General features: G+C 43.5%; 1 protein-coding gene across 2 annotated transcripts in view; it reads right to left on the reverse strand.

The window, feature by feature from the left end:
- LOC114603832 (uncharacterized) overlaps positions 1-19303 on the reverse strand; it is a 71741-nt gene that overhangs the window by 13357 nt on the left and 39081 nt on the right. Inside the window, exons 2-3 of one of the 2 annotated variants that reach the window (XM_028743164.2) lie at positions 6618-6711; positions 4219-5963 (exon numbers count right to left, since the gene is read on the reverse strand). In XM_028743164.2, the coding sequence (XP_028598997.2) occupies positions 4219-5771 (1553 nt within the window). In that variant the 5' untranslated portion in view covers positions 5772-5963; positions 6618-6711. Of the gene's footprint in view, positions 1-4218; positions 5964-6617; positions 6766-19303 lie in introns of both variants that reach the window. The other variant, XM_028743155.2, reaches the window with a different exon arrangement.

Consider the following 19303-nt stretch of genomic DNA (forward strand, 5'->3'; position numbering starts at 1 on the left):
AAGGCAAAAGCAGTCCTAAAAGAGCACAAGAACTGCAAAAATGGTGCGAAAAGAGCAGAAAAAATTGCTAGCAATCCCAGGAGCCTTTGCAACTGCAATCTCATGAGCCTTTGCACCAACCTTTGAGTTGAGTTTGAGAAAGGAGGTTTGGAGGGAGCGATTGTGGTGGAGTTTGGCATGTTTTGGGTGGCGCTTGGCAGGGAAGGTGTTTACAAGATTTAGATGTGGCTAATATTCTGTGTGCCCTGCTTCCCAAACCAGCTGTGGAAGTACACTGGATGCAGAATAAACAGAACTGTGAACACCACCTCAGTTTTCCAGACAGAGAGAGAGAGTACGGTAGGTATTTCAGGCGATATGCAAAATGGCAAATTATATTAAAACTACTGGGAATTTTCCTTTGTAGGAAGTTATTTCTCTTTATATTCAAGAAATCATATACACACAGTTCCATATTTATTGGATACTGGAGTGCTCTTATCTGTACATTAGTACTCATTATATATATCCTCTCAACTGCCTCTTAGCCGACTGTTTTTGCATCTATTCTATCTCTTTCTCCCAGGTGAGAGTAATTCTCCCTCTGTCTTTAAGCAGAGGCTTGACAACCATATGTCAGGAGTGCTCTGATGGTGTTTCCTGCTTGGCAGGGGGTTGGACTCGATGGCCCTTGTGGTCTATTCCAACTCTATGATTCTATGATTCTATGGTATTAGAGCAAGGAATTAATGTAATGGAAGATTTCTGGATGGGGGAAAATGTACATAATGGTACGGCAACTATTTGTGGCTGAGGTGGTTCAATCAGAGATGTGCCTTATTCGAATGAAGCTAGGATGATCAGTATATGAGGTGGGTGTTGTTTTTGTTTCTGCTAGACATGGTAACTGGCTTCAGTTTTTGGAGAAGGGTAGTCCATTTGCCTGCTTCACTGAAAAAAAAATTGTTCCCAGGGCTCCACGCTATTTACTACCTCACTGCTGCAGATCCCAAATGGTCCAACTTCATCTTTGATTTTATTATGGAACCATCTTTATCCACCTCTTAAATCACTGAGCAATACTTCAATCTTGAGGCACCCTGCCATCTGGCATTCCTTCATTTTCTCTACAAGCTGGGCCTTTCTGTTATGGCTGAATTTTTCCTCTTCTCACTTTCCCCACATCATCCTTGACATTGGCTGCTGTTTTGACCTTGAAAGAAAACAATATTTTGCCCAGCAACTTCATGCACTTTAATATGCTCAAATCCAAATATTTTTATTTGTTATTTTTTTAACCTTGGGACTTTTCTTTCCTTAACTGCTTTCTCTGCCATCGTAAAATTTTTGCCTGTCTTTATTTAATTCCTTATATACTGGATGCTCTGATTTCCTGCCCATTCACTGACATGGCTATTAATAGTGCCCTAGGTTTTCATCTTTCTCTGTCTTCAGAAGTCAGATTCCTCAGAAAGCCTGGTAAACACAATTCACAATCAAAAGGTAAAACAGGTAATAAATCAGGATCTCCTTTCAATCATCCTTTCAACCATTTCTTTTTTGCTCAAGTAAAAAATAAATGCTCTACAATTCATGACAGGCTTTAGATTATTCCACGAAGATAAAACACTACAAATTAGAGGCTCAGAATTAAAACATTAAGCTGCTTATAAATGTGCTGAGTAAATTACATTTGGAAGAAAGTTCAGAAATAAAGGACAGATGTGTTGCTTGTAATTCAAACACACGCACAAAATTCCAGCAGGATCTTAAGAAGCCAATGACAAGAATAACCCAGGAAGTCTTCCACTTCACATGAATGAACGCTAACTTAATCTGAAATGATAAAATTGTCATGGGTGAAAAGGGTATCAATGGCCAGTAGTTATGAAGGCTATATTACCTCCAGTATGCCTCTCACTACCAGTTGCTGGACAGCATAAGTGCTATTGCGCTCATGTCCTGCTTGTGGGCTTCTTGTAGGCATCTGGGTGGCCACTGTGGTAAGAGGATGCTGGACCAAATGGACCTTTGGTCTGATCCAGCAGTGCTCTTCTTATGATTTTATGTGCTGAAAGGATGCTGCTCCATGTAAACAATTGACTGTATGCAGCAGCTCACCTTATGGACTGGCCTCACACCAGATCTCACCATGTTATTCATATTACTGACAGGTTTTCTTACAAGCACTCGGTCAAATCATGCGGCATGGGGGAAATCCACATGGCACATGAATACCTGGCCCCATGGAACAACTGCCACAAGGACCCAATTTCAAGCAGCCTCAACGCCACATGTTGCTGAAGTGAACCTAAGGCTTGCAACCCTGTCATTTCACTGCCAAATCCTGAGAATATGCTGCCTCTCAAATCTAGTGACACCCCTGCCGCTGAGCCAAAAACTCCCATCGTCAAAACCAGATCCTCCATGAGATTGCTAAAGCTCTGGAAGAAAATGACAGCTGGGTTTTGAGCAAATAATGGCTCTCAGTTTTACAGTTTCAAAGGGAAACTGTTTGGTCTCATAAGCTTTTGACTCAAAGTCATGAGAAGCTTGGCAACTGGTTATAATGACCATTGTGCTTTTCATAGAAATGAATTAATTTCAGAAAGCTCTGAATGTAAGCAAACTGAGCTTGATAAAGTCCATCTATGGCAAAAGGGATGTTGTGAACAAAAGAAAATTAACACTGTGCGATGGATCTCAGTCCCATACTTGCAGAGCCCATGGCTTACAAGAGCAGAGGCTGGCTCACCTGAGCAGGAGGAGGTGTTTTACTTCACTTGGGACAATGGAATCTCTATGTAGGTCAGACAAGAGAGCATCAATTTTTTCAGACCAAAGGGCTGCATTTTCTCAGTCTCCAAGCTCCTGTGTGGTTTTTAATGTTTGAATACCCCTTTCATTGACTTTTGCTGCTCTGATGAGTTTCAGCAGGCTGTATGTTATGTATTTTCTGTTGCGTTTATAGTTTTCTTGTTCTCATTCTTGTTTGTTACTTTTATTTTCAAATTTTGTATTGCCCCATGTTTGCACATCGATAAATAAGATTTTCTGGTTTATTGTGAACTGCTTCTTTCCCCTCCTAGCTCCAGAAAGAGAAACTAGGAAGCCTTGGCTTCCTAGTATATCTGAATCAGGGTTCATGGTTTGTTGATCCGTAACAAACAAACCAACCATAATTACAAGCAAACTTTAAGCCATAGTTGTTGGCCTATGACATGTGGACTTGTTAGGGAGCAACAAATCATGATTCCTAGCTTGGATGTAATGGGAAGCCAAGACTTCCTGGTTTGTTCATCGTGCCTGGGGGGAATGAGGAGGGAGTGATTGAGCATGCTGCTCATTTACAATAAACCACAATCTGCCAGAAAATCTGACTTATCATATATGTGATAGAGCATAGCATAAATCTTTATATATAAACCAATAAGGGTGCCATTCAGTCACCCCGTATGACCCTAAAATAGTGAATCCTAAGCTTATGGTTCCAACAAGGGAATTCAGTCTCTGCCTTGAACTCATCATGGAAACTATCCCTCATAGGATTTGTGTTGTTACGTTGCCCCAAATACACACTGCAGGAAATCTACCAGTATATTAGGTCTCCATAACCATTGATAGCTTACAAAGGGCAGCATTTTTTGAATTATTTGCCCAGTTTTCACAGACTTTAATATTATGTTTTGTGTCACCTCCATTCACATGACTGACATTTCCCCCAACCTTCTGCCCAAAGTCAATAATTAATCCTCCCTGTAAAGATCTAGATGTGTGTCAATGAACAAGGAGGACCAGTCATTTCAGTGGCTCAAGAAACAGAGCAAATACCCCCCCAGGAGGCAGAGGGAGTCCCCACCCTCTCCACAATCCCCAGACTACCCTTCTAGATTGTTAGGCAAACTCCTTCCTGACATCAGATATAGCAGTTAGTTAAAAACCCCAGCTTCATCAGTTCTCCCAAAGTGGCATATGGGAAAATGTCTGCACAAATTAACACAGCCCCAACACTGTCTCTTTCCCTACAGCTGCCTGATACCTCAAAGAAAGGAACTCCCCACAGGTCAAAAGGGGGAAAGCTATTAATAGCATAAGTGTCTGTGCAAATTATTACACCTCTGCAGCATACTGATTCAGCAAGGAAATTCTATACATTACTAATGCAGCTAAATTTGAAAGTGCATTTCTAAGTACCCTAAAACTGAAATTGCTCTCAAGAACTCTAACAGAGTTGGTTACCTCTTCTTAATGAGGTCCAGTGCAGAGCCTATAAATTCATCCTTCATTTTCTGCAGCTTAGCTCCATAGCTGGATATATCTGTCGCTTCTAATAGCAATGGGCAGCAAGAAGACTGGTTTTCAGGCACCACTGGCTGTCCAGCATGGTGGAGGACTTCGCTTAGTTGTCTTGCATTCAATCCCTGAGTCTCCCCTTCAGCAAAAGTTTTCCCTCCCTCCTCCCTAAGGGCTGCAGCAGACTGTAGAGGTGGTCTTGGAATTGGACTCGAACAAATGGGGACCGGGATTCTATCTGAAGTTGGCACCTCATAGCGCTTGTCCCTAGCCACAGGCATGTTCATCAGGCAGAAGCTCCTATCCCATGAAGATGAATTATCTTGATAGCCAACAAGGCCAGAAGTGCTCTGGGTATTTTCATGAAACACATCATCATCATAATCTATCGTTGCAACCGTTTCTTTGGCAAGAACTTGCTGGGCACCTGAACAAGGGTTCTGTTTTCCATTTTCTTCCAACTTTTGGGTTCCTTCCTTCACATCTTTTGTCACTTCACCGCTGCCACCGAGAAAACATGTCTCCTTGATTCTCATCCGCTTGAACTCTTCAAAAGTTGGAATGTAGAGTCTCTCTTTGAAGTCCCCTTTTTTGCTCAGCTCCACAATCCTTTTGTTGTCTCCTTCCCCCTCATATCCCTTTAAGGATCCAGTCGTTTGGGACTTGACCATGTCCTGGCCATCACTGGCACAATGGAGAGTCAAGTTGGGCGAGCTGTTCTGTCTCCTGATCTGCAATCTTCTCCGAGCTTCTTGCTTGATGTCTTCTGGGTTTGTTAGTCGGCGAGAAAAGCAAGGCCGATGACTCCCCAGAGCTGTCCATGGCCCGTGAGTGAGGGTGGCATGCTGAACAAATATGGTGCAACAGTTCACCGAACAACCGTTCTTATATTGCTGGCACGCCCGGCATTCAGAGCATTCCCTTGGAACCAGGTCATTCAAGGAAACCTGAGGTCTGAGAGGCTTGCAAATCTCTGCAGCTTTACTACTGTGAATTCGAAGTTTTTCCTTTAGGGTTTTTTTGGCATCCCCGTCGACGGAGGAGAAAAGCCACGGAGGCACTTTGGCACAAGGAGGAAGGGTGACGTCTCGCGCTGCAGGTGGAATTCTGTCCAACGCGAGAGGGAAGTGTCGGCAACATTCAGGTGAGCTGGGGGATGGAGTACCTTCTGCAGAACACTTTGACCAATGAGCTGTGCCTTTGTAACGGACGACAAATTCTTTGTCTACATTTCCATAGCACGGATGGCAATGCGGATCAGCACCCGTGGCCCAATGTAGATTCTCCACACTTCGATACAGATGTGCCCCTGCAGTGCTGTCTGCTTTGCTCACAGGATTAAAGTCCCCAGTAAAAATGCGAGCGTCCAAGTTCTTCAGAGGATGCATGCTGCTAACTGAGAAATCCTTTAAGCCATGTTGTGCGTACAGCTGATTATTCTGGCAGCTCAAAATTACCCGACAGTGTTCCTGCCTCTCATCAACGCTGATGTATGTCATAGCAAATCGACGCGGACAATCTAACAGGCTGATGCTTTTTGAAGGAAGAGGGCAAGAGGAGGAAGGAGTTGTCGGACTGCTCAGATGCTGTTCAGGAGTCCTAGCCACAGACAGCAGGGCTGCGCTATCTGGGTGCTCACATCAACGAGCAGGCACATCTCCACTGTGAGAGCATGTGCGGATGGAGAACACCTGATGATGCAAAGAAGAAAAAGGAGCTTACAGAAGAGACACAGCATCCAAAGAGAAGACAGGCAGCCAACAATCACAGAAGTAACCAAAAGTGAAGCTCACCCACTACCTCCGACTTTGCAGCTGTTCAGCATGCTCTGTGTGGTGTGGTGTAGTGGTTAGAGTGTTGGACTATGACCTTGGAGACCACGGTTCAAATCTCCAATTGGTCATAAAGCTCATTGGGTGACCTGAGGCCAATCACTGTCTCTCAGCCTAGCCTACCTCACATGGTTAGTGAAAAGGTAGATTGAGGAGTGGGGAAATTATTCTCTCAGCATCACCCCAGGAACCTCATGGAAGCATGCAGAGTATTATTTCATTTTCTACCTTAAAACTTCTCTCTGTGGAGAGACTTCACTGTGGCTAAACATGTGAATGTGCATTTCTTACAGGCAAGCCCACTACATGAACCACTACCCCGCACGGGCTCTTTCTGATGTATATGGATTTTGTACTAGAGTACTTACACCTGAATATGATTCCCCCCCCAAAAAAAAATAATAATAATCATAATATAATAATGTAAAGCCTTGCAGAGCATCCCCAGTTTGCATGAATAAGATGTCCATGTTTTCCCTAAGGTTATTTTCTCTTATCCGCTCACAACCTCACCTGGTCCTCTCCGAGCCTAGGAGGGCTTGTTTTGAGATGCTTGATTTTCTTCATGCTTTAATTATTTCTCCTCTGCTGTTCTCTCTGGGGAAGGCTGCAGGTAACGGCAAAGAAGCATTTCTTGTGTGATCAAAGGGTACAACTTGATCTGCCAGGAAAGACAGAATAAAGACAGCACGAGAGGTGAACGTTTAGCAGAGAACAAAGATGGCTCACCACAGAGCAGCACTGGCATAGAGAGAGGTGGGAATCTGTCAGTGAAGAAGTTTCATAGTACGATTCTATAGATTCAATGGAAATTACTCCCAGCAAGTTGCAGCTACTGAAGCAGTCGCTGTGAGTTCTTCTCCCACAGTGTGAACCTGGTGCTATGCAAACTATAGACACACCAGCAAGCCAAGTGCTAGATATGTCAGTGAGTCAGGACGTATGGTCTCTCTGACTTAAATTTATTTATTTTTTTAAAAAAATAATCAGATACACACTTGCACTTATGCATATGTGTGTTCATCTTTCCCACTACGTTAAAATAATGCTCCTGGGACTATGTGAATTGGCATGTTGGTGTTGTCACAGTGATTTGCCAATAGATGCTTATCACAGCTGCAACACTATCAGCATTCAGTCTGAAACCAAACAGAAAATCTACACTCCCCCCGCCCCCAGACCTTATACCAGGTCTCAAAAACTTTATAAATGTCCAATTTATCCTGCTGTTCTTTGTCTTCAAATAATTTGGCATATCACTTTGTGTAAATATAAAAGTAATTTTTAATAAGAAGTCACGCTGATGGCATTTGACTCTGCACCACCTCACAAAAATCTATCCAAATGCCAGCAAGACATGCTAGAAACATAAAGCAGGCTATATGTGTGTGCCTATGTGGAAAGAAAATCAGAAGTTTATGGGGGGAAATTGTTAGTATTATGCAAAATATGATTTTTATACAATATACCAGTGAGTCTGTTGCAAATTCTTCTAGGATATCTTAAAAATGTTATACACCCAGAACATTGTAATTGGAAAAGAAATCTGCTAAGTACAGCAAAAAAAGAAGCTAACAACAACTCAGTGTACTGTGAGTGTACTCAGATAATGCCAACTGAACAAGAGTGATTTAATAAACATGGCACATTACCTCACTGAGCTTACTGCAATGCTATGATTAAAAGAAGGAAGACATCAGAAAATAACACTTTGAGAAAACTTGGTTGTTTTTTATCAGTGCTATTTTTCTAAAAAAAGAGGTATTCAGCATGAATGCCTCCCTCCTTCTCTTATAATGGCACTGCCACCCACCTGAAAGGTGCCGGAACTCAGTTCCGTTGAAAAAAAGCCCTGGTCTTTACCCATCAAATGGAACAGAAATATAGTTTGGAACTATTTTAAGCCTTCTAGTTGCTGATATAAATTTGAGATTCTTGGCTGCTCCAGATGTCATGTTGATGGTGCATTCATTATTATTTGTGTGCTCGTTGTGGTATCAAGCCATTATAAATGATCCCACTTTTAACATTGTTTGCACCTGGAAAAGATTTGGGGCAGAAATACTGCTTTGTTCCCAGTCGCAGCATGTCCCATAACTTTCCTGCTGAAATCCTACAACTTTTTATACAAAAAAAATGTCCTGGTTTATTTTAATTTTTTTTTGTCCTGCTTTTATTTATTTCCGCTATTTCTACACCACTTAATCACCAAGCTTTCGAAGCCGTATACATACACGTTCCAAAAAGCATACAGTAGGTAAAATCAATCAAAATTAATCATGAAACCAGACTGCTGTGCTACAGTGCCCCTCCAGGCAGCAATAATGCAATAACATTGGGGAAGCATATAGAGCTGGATAGGGGATTGATGTGTGGAAGGTTCAATATAAATCCACTACTAATGCACTATTGCTGTGTCAGTGACATGTTGCAGAATACACCTGACAAAAAACCACACCAGTCTGTCAGATGAATTGCATTTGGAGAGTTTATAATATAATGAGCTTGCAAGGGAAAGGCCTTTTTTCTCATCATTGTTGCATTTAGTAGTAAACACGTAAGTTTTATGTTTATGTGTGTATAAAATGAAAAACAAAGAAAAAAAGGACTTCATCCTAAACCATGCAATGGACAATAGAATTCAGAAGGGGGCTGAGAGCTTAGACACCAGCTAGGAACCCCCATCTAACCAGAAGGTCCAGAAAAGAACCACCTGTATGAGGGCTTCTTCATTTCCTAAGAAGTTGCCTGGATATGTTTAGATGTGGCAAGGCTTGCTGTGTGATTTGTGCTTTGAGTATCAAGGACAGTTGACAATAAATTTGTAAAAGCTGCTGAATACCTGCTGTTGCTGTGGTAGAGTTCCAAGCCTAATCACTAATAACTTACAGACTGTTGAGGAGCTTAAGAATACTACCTGGCTTCTTACAAATTGCCTTGCAGACGTCTCTTGCCCATGCACTTTGGAGCTCATGTTCCTCACTGGACCACATTTGGAGCCAATCTCCATGCCTGAATGAGTCATCACACAAGAGAACTTTCAGAACACTGAAGATGAAAGGTCACCTAAATTTTCTTTTCGGTTGAATCAGTTCGCACATTTAGCTGTGATCCATCAAATGAGGGTAATTCAAGTGGTGTAGATATATGCATGCAGACCTCTTATGTCACTTCATCTCCCCAGATTTCAGATTTTAAGAACCCTTTCACAGCAGATTATGTCCCAGTTTCTGTAAGCTTCTCACATGGGATGCAATTGTGCCTGGGCTAATTTGCAAGATGGCTGTATCAAGGCCTGAGATATCTGGGTAGAGATAATCCCTACCCAGCCATGAAGCTCATTGGGTGACCTTGGACCAGACACAACCTCTCAGCCTAACTTATCTCACAGGGTTGTTCTGAGAGTAAAATGGGGAAGATGAGAACCATGTATTTCACTCTGGGCTCCTTGGAACAAAGGTGGGGTATAAATGGAATAATAATATTAAGAAACTGAAGGTTCGAATGAGTCCTATAGCTTAGCCGGAGCTGATAAGCCTCTGTGGACACCAGTCAGAGTTTTTTGCTACATCAATCCACGTGACTCCTGGGAGAAACAAATCTCATTGCTTACATAACATTTGCTAATTCGCCTGACTCAAAAATTGTTTAAACACACACACACACACACACACACACACACACACATCACAAGCACACTGTTCTTTGACAAGCACTCGGCAAGCAACAGGACTCCTGCCCACAGACCATTATTTCTTCCCCATCTCCCCTTGAACCTAGTACGTGACAGATTTGACACCACCAGCACCAAAATCACTGAAAAATATTTAAATGACTTCCATTCCAGTGACACTGTACTGTACTTAGCTGGCTCATAAAGCTGCTGCCCATCTTCTATTCTATTCAAAATCCCTCCCCACCCGCACCACAGCAAAGAATCTGACATATTTAGAGGATTATGCCTCACTGGAATAAATTATTTCCTCCCAAGTCTGCCTCCTGCTTGCCTGCCTGGCCCAGCTTTATTAGAATTAGTGGGAACATCAGGAGGATGAAAACAGACAAACAAGACATGAAGAGAGAGGTAGGAGGGGAGAGGAAAAGAGAGATAGAGAGAAATATTTCAGCACAAATTGGAAAGGACTTATAAAATGAGCAAAGCAGCCTACAAAATCACCACAGGCCTGAGCTGAACTGGTATGTCAGGCGCCCAATGATAATGGGCACATCTCAAAGCAATGGCAAAAATCAAAAACTGCAGCACAGGTTGTTCACTCTGCTCCTGTAGGGATTAGCTAGCATAGCGTTTTGATTCTGGAGAGCGGGTTCCTTAGATTGTCGAAGAGGAGATGGTTGACTCCATGCCTGGGAGAAAACTGCTTTGCTTGCATTTTTCCACTTCAGTTGACACCTCTGCCTGCTCCCTTCTTGCATTCCACATGGTTAAATGCGGCACTGGCCCAAGGGACTGGAAGGGGGAGCAGTTCCACGGCACATTACCCTGCACCTCCCTCTATCATCTACTTCCTGGAATAATAGCTCCCAATTAGTAGAGAACAAAGCACCTTGTGACATAATGCCAAACATGACTCTGGGGAGCAGAATGTAAGGAGCAGAGGCCAGAGCAGATGGCTTTGCTGCAGCATTGGCTAGCAGCGGGCAGATAAAGTGTGCCTGGTCTTGTACCTCTCTAATTCCCACAATTGATGCTTCTCAAATCTCAGCAGTAAATTGGCAGTGGGACAGCATCACTTAAGAGCATCCAGCAGGGAGCCCTCAATTTTATGGCCCTTCTCCTAGATATTTAACCTATATATCTAGCAGAGAGAGCACATATGTTTTAAAGTATCTGATATCAAGACACAGAAGTTATACAGAGTGAAGACTATCTCCTAATGCATCTCCCCCTCCTAGGCAGACAACAGCCGCCACCCCAAACTAATTTTGGTCATGCCATCGTATGATACACATGGATCTGGTTGACATCAATGATCCAATGTGCATTTGCAAATGCATGCTGTTGGACCCATTGAATAACACAACTCCATGTGAATCACAGCACAAGGTAAGTGAAAACATTGCTTCATGGTGGGTGGATTGATTGATTGATTGATTGATCGATCAATAGATAGATAGACAGGACCACCAGCAATGCAGGTAGGCGGAGGATTGTAAGGAGCCTTATGTAACCTTTAATGAGATTTTATAAGTAAAGAGCAAGCAGGAAGAAGCCAAAAGATGCTCAATGAAATTAAAAGGCCTTTGGAGTCCATTTAAGAACTACCTAAGATGGGGCTACAAAACATTTTTAAGAAAAGCAATTCCAGAGATGCAGGCACATCACTAAAAAGGCCCTGTCCATGGTACCCAACAGCCTGATCTTCTTTAATGGTGAACCAGAGCAATAGCACCTCTGAGGCAGATCCTATGGCATGAGCAGGTTCTATATGAGTGCAACCAGTCCTTAAAATAACCTCCAAAGCATTCAGGCTTCAAAGACCAGCCTGGCTCACAGCCCTCTTGTGGAGCAACATCGCAGAAGAGTGGTTTCAGGCAGCCTCCATATGGAGGCTGTAACCTTTGGATCAGCACCATGAGACTTTCATTTCTCAGACATCACTTTGGGGATACTGTTAGCTTTTAACTGCAGATAAAGCAGGCAAGATGACTGTGCCATTTGGATAGCAAGTTCTCCAGTAGTTCCAAGTCTTCACTTCTGGTAAGCACTGCTTCTCGGTTGACATGCAAAGTCTCCAGCATGCTCAACATCAGTAGGAGGGACATTGTCTCAGCTCCAAAGACATCCCTGGGTGGTTAGCAGGCAGCAGGGTTCTGGCATCGCCCATATCCAAGCATTGTAACGCCATCTGAATTTCACTTGAGCAGCTTGTTTCTTTGCTGGGAATGAGGCACCATTTCGGACAGAGGTTTGGCCTGTGCTTTGGTTGTGCCTGACCCCAAAGCTTCTCAGAAAGACTGAATGGGAAAACAAGTCTGCAAAATAGTTGCACTCTTGCACCAGGAGGGAGTATTTGGGAGTTTGCTGGGGTGAACCAGGGTAAGGTTTGGATCTGAAGAAACTAGCACCTTCACAGACCCCCCAAATGCCCCCAAGCTGGCATGGTTAAATCCTCTCCACTTGTTTACAGTGGGAGAGAAATCAAGTTTTTTAAATAAAAACAAAAACAGAAAATGGCTGGTGAGTGCAAAACTGCTTACTGCCAGTCTGAGTGCCTAGCAGGGCACTGAATGAAGCAGTTTGATCACATTCAGCCCCTCACCCCACCCTGGCCTTTAGTATTTCATTCTAAAGCTGAGACTTATCAGGATTCTGCTGATATACTATCAGTAAAACGGCAATCATGCAGATTTCTAAGTGAGCAAATATAAAATATTTTAAAATGTCATTTTATTTACCATCATGTATGGATTTTAGTTAACATCCACAGGTATAAGCAAACTGGATATTTATTAATAAACTTCTAATTCTACCATACCTGCTGATGCAATGCAGTGTGTATGTATACTGTGCCATATACAACTGATTATCTTCAGGAGTAGAAAAGTAATCTAGATCAGAGTCCCTAAGATGAGTGGATGGTAGCTTGCACCCCTCCTTCCGGTCAGCAACTGAACAGCAATCCACTCATCACCTATTATTCAGTATACTTTCCAGTAATCAGATATCTGAGAACATAAAAGGAGTCTCATAACCAAACTACCAGAAAAGCCATGGATCATTCTACTATATTAGTTTGTCTCTGGGAGTGAGCAAAGAGCATATTAAGCACAATGTCTAACTGCCAGACTCACCAGTATACAATTATAAAAGAGCCCAATTCCCAATCCAGTTCCCATTTACTGCGCAGAACCTATATGTTGCCTATAATTTAAGAATTAAGCACTGTTCCAAAGAGACACCAACATTGTGGCAGTTATTAAAAAAAACCCTGTACAGATAGTCAAACTGTTCTGGGGTGAACATGGTCACCTGTACCATACTGTTACAGATTTTTTTAAAACCAATGTAAGTGGCAGATGTGTGGTGAAATATGAGGTAAAGTGGTACCCTACCATCCTTAGGGACCAACTAAATGTGACATTAAAAGCACAGCTTGGCATAGCCCATATAAAGAGTAGCCAATGTGGTGTCCTCCTGATGCTGTTGGACTATAGCTTCCATAATTCCTAATCACTGCCCATGCTGTCTAAGGCTGATAACAGTTGTGATCCAACAACATCTGGAGGGCATCAATTCAGCTACCTGAGAGCCAGTGTGGTGTAGTGGTTAAGAGTGGTGGACTCGTAATCTGGGGAACTGGGTTCACGTCTCCGCTCCTCCACGTGCAGCTGCTGGGTGACCTTGGGCTAGTCACACTTCTCTGAAGTCTCTCAGCCCCACTCACTTCACAGAGTGTTTGTTATGGGGGATGAAGGGAAAGGAGATTGTGAGCCACTTTGAGACTCCTTAGGGTAGTGATAAAGCGGGATATCAAATCCAAACTCCCCTACCTCTGGTGTATATCTTTTAACAACTGCAAATAGCAGCTTCAGGGGGTGATGTTTTTATTGGGACTATGGTGTGGGGAAGAGGGTTCTGCAGTTGCGATTCTTATTCTGCCCCTTTTTGGTAGCTATGGTTTACAGTTGTTGCTGTTGGGGTTTTTTTTAAAAAAACACACCACCAAATTAAGGGTTTTGCATCACATATAATTTGGTCCTTCCGGGTCTCCCCAAAACGTCTCTCATGCAAGGGAGCTTGTTTGCACAAAAAGACCTTCTGACAAGTTGGGTAATGGATTTGTTTAAATTGCAATGGGCGTATCGTAAAATAATCACAAAATTTGATTACCTCTATCAGCATGCTGCTGTTTAATTTAATGCAATGTAGAACTCACCAGCATTCTTGTATTTTTCTCTCTTAAGCAGTTTACCTGGGAGATGTGCCATAGATCAGTGCCCTTGGCAATAGCATCACTGATACAATCCGAATTGCCCTACAAATTAAGTCTGCTTAAGCTCTCTGCATCTGTGACTCAAGAAAAGGCATATCAGGCATGGGCACATGAACAGAGCCACCTAAGTTTACAGTCCCCCCCCCCCCCCGCAACCTTGGCAGAAAATCTGACAACCTTAATGCTATGACTGACCCCAGACCCAGATCCCAGGTCTTCCTCTCAATGCTTACCTAGGTGCTATCTAAAGACCCAGCTAGATTTTATGCACAAATGGGTGCATCTTTCTCTATCCACCTAACCCTTTTTCTAAAAAAATACCCAAAAGTGAGGCTGAACATTTTACTGGGAGAAACTTTTCTTGGATTTTCCCAGACTAACCCCATCCACCCAACTGCTTTTGGTGGGAATAGATTTTGCTATTACTTCAAAGCTGCAAGCTCCAAAGTCTTCAGAAGAAAGGTTAAGTATCTAGGGATTTGGTTAACATCAAGGAATATAAACTAATATAAAAACAACTATGAAAAAATCTGGCTTGATGATGTATTTTTTAAAAAATTATTGTGTTGAAATATGTAATAAAAAAACAACAAAAACAAATTCTTCAGAAGGAGAAAAAAATGGGGGGGGGGGGGAACTATTTTGGACATTATCTAGGGGTAAAATTGACCATAACAAAAAATGACAGAAATGCAAGTAAGTGCCAGTTTTTTGTAGAACTAAATTTGCTTATATTGAATTGTTATTCTTTATTTATAATATGTTACCGTATATGCTGATTTGATTATTGTGATCAAAATGCTGCTTTTTATTTGGTTAATGATTGGTTACTGCTTTGGGCTCAGCTTGGTTGTTAGAAAAAGCAGCACACAAATATCAAGGTAACACAAATCAAGAATTGTGCAAGCCCGTTCCCCTACTGATCTTCACTCCCAAAGTCTATTAAACACTGGCATGACAGTGAAGATAAGCTTTTAAGGGTTTTGCTGATGCATGAAATTAAAAAGAGTAAATTAGATGCTACTTTAACGGTATTATTAGAAACCATGTGTGGTTTAAAAAAAGAAAATGAATAGTAAAATTTTGTATATGAGTGAGTGTGCAAGCAAGCGCATTTTTATCAAGACTGCAGTGCTGGGAGAAGGTTTTGCTCTTCCCTTCCCAATAACTCTCCTTCCTCTCCACACACACACACACACACACACACCAGGCATGGGGAAAACGTCCACATGCATGCTACAGTCCTGATGAAAATCACACACACCCTTCAGCTTACTATTAGGATTCTTTTTTTTTGGGGGGGGGGGAGAAGTGTGGTTGCCAGCATGGTGCAGTGGTTAGAGCGCTGGACTAGGAACCGGTCAAAAAGGATCAAATCCCCATTTAACTATGAAGCCCATTGGTTGACTTTGTGGGGCCAGAGCTGTGAAATGCACAAGGGGCACAATTCCTAGAACACTGTGCTGCTAGCTAGCTAGTCACTGCCTCTTGACAATTTCCCCATCCACGGGTCTGCTGTACAGATGGCAGGAGAAACCTATTGTTGAAAAAGGAGAGTTGCAATTGGTTCATTTAAATCTATATGTCACTGATGTGGCCTGATAAGATTGGTCTGGAAAGGGGAGGGAAAAGGGGAGAGAGAGAGAGGAGGAAAAGTCGTCGTCCCCTGTTTCCTCTTTTGCCATTTTTACCATATAAGGAAAGGAAGCTGCTAGCAGGATGCCCCACAGCAACCACCATGCAGTCTTGACTCTCACTGCGAAGTCTGCCTCCTGTCCAGGTGACTGAGGATGATGCAGGAAGGCAAAAAGCCACGTGCCCTTTGCCTGATCTGGGGTTCCTGGCAGGAGGGCATGCCAGCTGGCAACCTCCTATGCCAGATCCTAGGAATCACCCCCAGTGAAAACAGCCTTTCCTAATTAAGATCAGGAGCAAGAAGTTAAATGGAGCAGCAAGACATGCATTGTAATCTTATTCTGTCATCCTGCCTAACCTTTACAAGTGTTCTGCCTCCTAATTAGAACATAATTTTACTTTTAAACATGAAAACATTTTGAATGAAATTATTCTGGAGGAACCATATTTTGTGGCACATTGCCCAGCTCTGCACTGTTCCGAAAAACCTACAGCTTTTTATCAGCTTCAGCAAGCATTATGCATAAAGGTGGCTGTGCCATGTTTTGGTAACTGAGCACCCTAAACCTGAGCCTGAACTGAGGAGAGAGAAAGGGGGGAAACAACCCTCAGTTAAGCAGCATGGCTCTGTGAAATGGCCGCACGGTTACTTTATGACAGCTGATGGACTTTAGGATCTTTTGCTAACTGGGAAGATCACGGAGCAGAAGAGCTCAGGATTTCTGAAACAGGAGCCCAAGACTTGGCAGAATTGGGTTTCCCCATAGGCAGTGTCCCACTTAATGACTTCTTGTTGCTATGACATTACAGTCATACTTCGGGATAATTACGCTTCAGGATAAGTATTTTCGTGTTGCGCTCCACAGCAACCCGGAAGTAATGGAGCGCGTTACTTCCGGGTTTTGCCACACGCGCATTGGCAGAAGCGGCGAAACGCGACCAGCGCACACGCAGACGTGCTTTCGCATCTTACGTTCTGTTTGGGATGTGAATGGGGCTCCAGAACAGATCCTGTTCGCATCCCGAGGTACCACTGTACAGTGGTACCTCGGGTTACAGATGCTTCAGGTTACAGGCTCCGCTAACCCAGAAATAGTATCTCAGGTTAAGAACTTCGCTTCAGGATGAGAACAGAAATCATGCTCCGGCGGTGCGGCAGCAGCGGGAGGCCCCATTAGCTAAAGTGGTACCTCAGATTAAGAACAGTTTCAGGTTAAGAACAGACCTCCAGAATGAATTAAGTTCTTAACCCGAGGTACCACTGTATTGACCCATAGACTTTAGATAGAGGGAAGTTCCAGGGAAGCCATCATAAAAGCCAGGGACCCTTTGAGAAAGGCCAGTATTTGCACACAGATGGATTGAAAGGACTAACTAAACTCCTTTGATGATACTCTCTGCCTTTTAGCTTACCGGTGCTTTTGTCATTTTTTAAAAAAGGGTATCACTCAGCAAATGTCCAAACCTGTAGGTATAGAAAAGGGATTGTGACAGGGGGCATGAGAAACAGTCAGGTAGGCACATGGGGTGTGTGCATGCGCATACTAGTAAAACAGGTGTGAGGCAATCTATGGCCCTCCAAATATTGCTGAACTACAACTCCCATCACAGCTGGCTATCAGCCATGCCTGCAGGGGCTGATGGGAATTGTCATTCAGTAACATCTGGAGGGCCAAAGGTTCCCCCACAGTAGCTATTTACTTATTTTATTCGTTTATTTACCGTAATCCACTCTTCTCTAATGCTCTTGCAGTTTATCCCTTATGATAGACAACCGGCGTAAGTTCCACTGGCTGAGCCCAAGATCTGCCAAATTCAAACTCCCTCATCCCAGCAGATATTGGTTTTGGATTGAGCTCTAAGTCTTGAGGGATACTTAAAACACAAGTGTCACACAACCTAAGAGCAGACAAGTCCCAGGATGAGAGGTATGTGGTTGCCACTTCTGTAGCTGCAACTTTTTTCTTGTCACTTCCTATGCCATGAGGTCTATGGTGAGGATTAAAAGGCTTGCAAATTTTGACAGAGAGCCACATCTTTACCCGCCCACAGATGCAGTGTGGTGGGTATTGCTTGGGAAGTTGGACAAAATGGCCTGGTGAGCCAGAGATTCCCCATTGCTGCCCAACAGTAATGCTGAAAGAACCCAGCACTCAAACTGCCTGATTCAAAAAGAGGTGTGGAACCCAGCCTTAAGCAAACAGTGGATTTAGGGCCATCTTACCCATAGGCACTAGGCGTGCGGGGCACCCGGGCACCGGGCTCTCAGGGGCACCAGGCCGAGAGCCCGTCGGTCGGAGAACTGCGGCAGGCTGTTCTGCTGCAGGTGGCTCTGCACCGCGAGTTCGGGGGCAACAAGGCAATGAGACGCTGAGGCAGCCAGCTGGCTCCGCCCTCCTGCACGTCTGGGACTGGGCAGATCTTTGCACCCCAGCACCGCATATGCATAAGACAGCCCTGAGTGGAGTGGAGTGGGGTGGAGTGGAGTGGATTGCATCACACATGCATGCACACATGCACGTGATTTCTCTACACTTGTTTACTGAATACATACTAGTTAATAACTGACACCCGAATGTGTGGACCCACTCTAACGTAAAACATTACACTGGATCCAGCGTTCTCACGAACAAGACTCCTCTGAGGACACACCTGCTGGAAGAAAGGCATTGGGTGATTTTTGCTGGTTCCTCCTTCCCATTGTACCTCCTGTATATTTGCTGTGGAGGGTTGAGGGTTGGAGGAGACCTGGTGCAATGGGAATCAATGAACACTCTGCCTTCTCCTCTCCTTCCTCCAGCAGGAGCCTCCACTGGACCTCAGTCCCAAGAGATTGATAGGAACCCTTCTGCTCACAGAAGAGTCACTCAGACGCTAACACACTGCATTTGTAAAAGTTCTGCTCACGTTATTCAACTTGTGATATGGCCCATGCATGCATGCATGCCCATCCCTTCATGCAGCAGTCACTGAGAGATAAATGTGCATTGATGAATGCTTTAAAAGCTCGAGGGTGGGTTGGGTTCCTGCCAAAGGGGAGCACAAATATACTTGGGCCTGGCCAGGTCTCCTTCAGTACAACCCCTCCCCACGTTTTTGATTCAATTGCATCACATGCTGGCAGGCACAAAGCTAGTTCTGCAATATTCTTTTCCAATATATGGGGGCTGTTTTATTCCTGTGCTTTCAGCCATGGCAGCAGAATGCTAGAATGCTCCTTTAAAAGAAATCAGAAACAAGGTTCCATGCTTAGAAATGTCCTTCGAGAAAAAGGAAATAAAAGGCTCAGAAAGCTATAAAATCAGCCAGCATGGAAATTAATAAAAAGAGCAGCAATAGAACGGGAAGCAATTTATATTGGACACATCTTCCATTTCGCTGTCGCCCTCGTAGCAGTGGCACTCTCTCTGAATGCAAAATCAGAAGCAGTCAGATCCAAGAGATGGAAAAACCCTGCATCTGAAGAGGACAGGGGAATCCGCTTCGATTCTGCCAAATGCTAAGCCAGTATTGCTTCCCATGCTCGTCCATCAGAGGGCAGTTATCGTAGCCTTCCATAAAGACATGCCACAAAAGAAACTTTTTCAAATTCACAGCACAGAGCCAGGT

This window comes from Podarcis muralis, chromosome 1 (genome assembly GCF_964188315.1).
Source record: "Podarcis muralis chromosome 1, rPodMur119.hap1.1, whole genome shotgun sequence".
NCBI classification, from domain to species: domain Eukaryota; kingdom Metazoa; phylum Chordata; class Lepidosauria; order Squamata; family Lacertidae; genus Podarcis; species Podarcis muralis.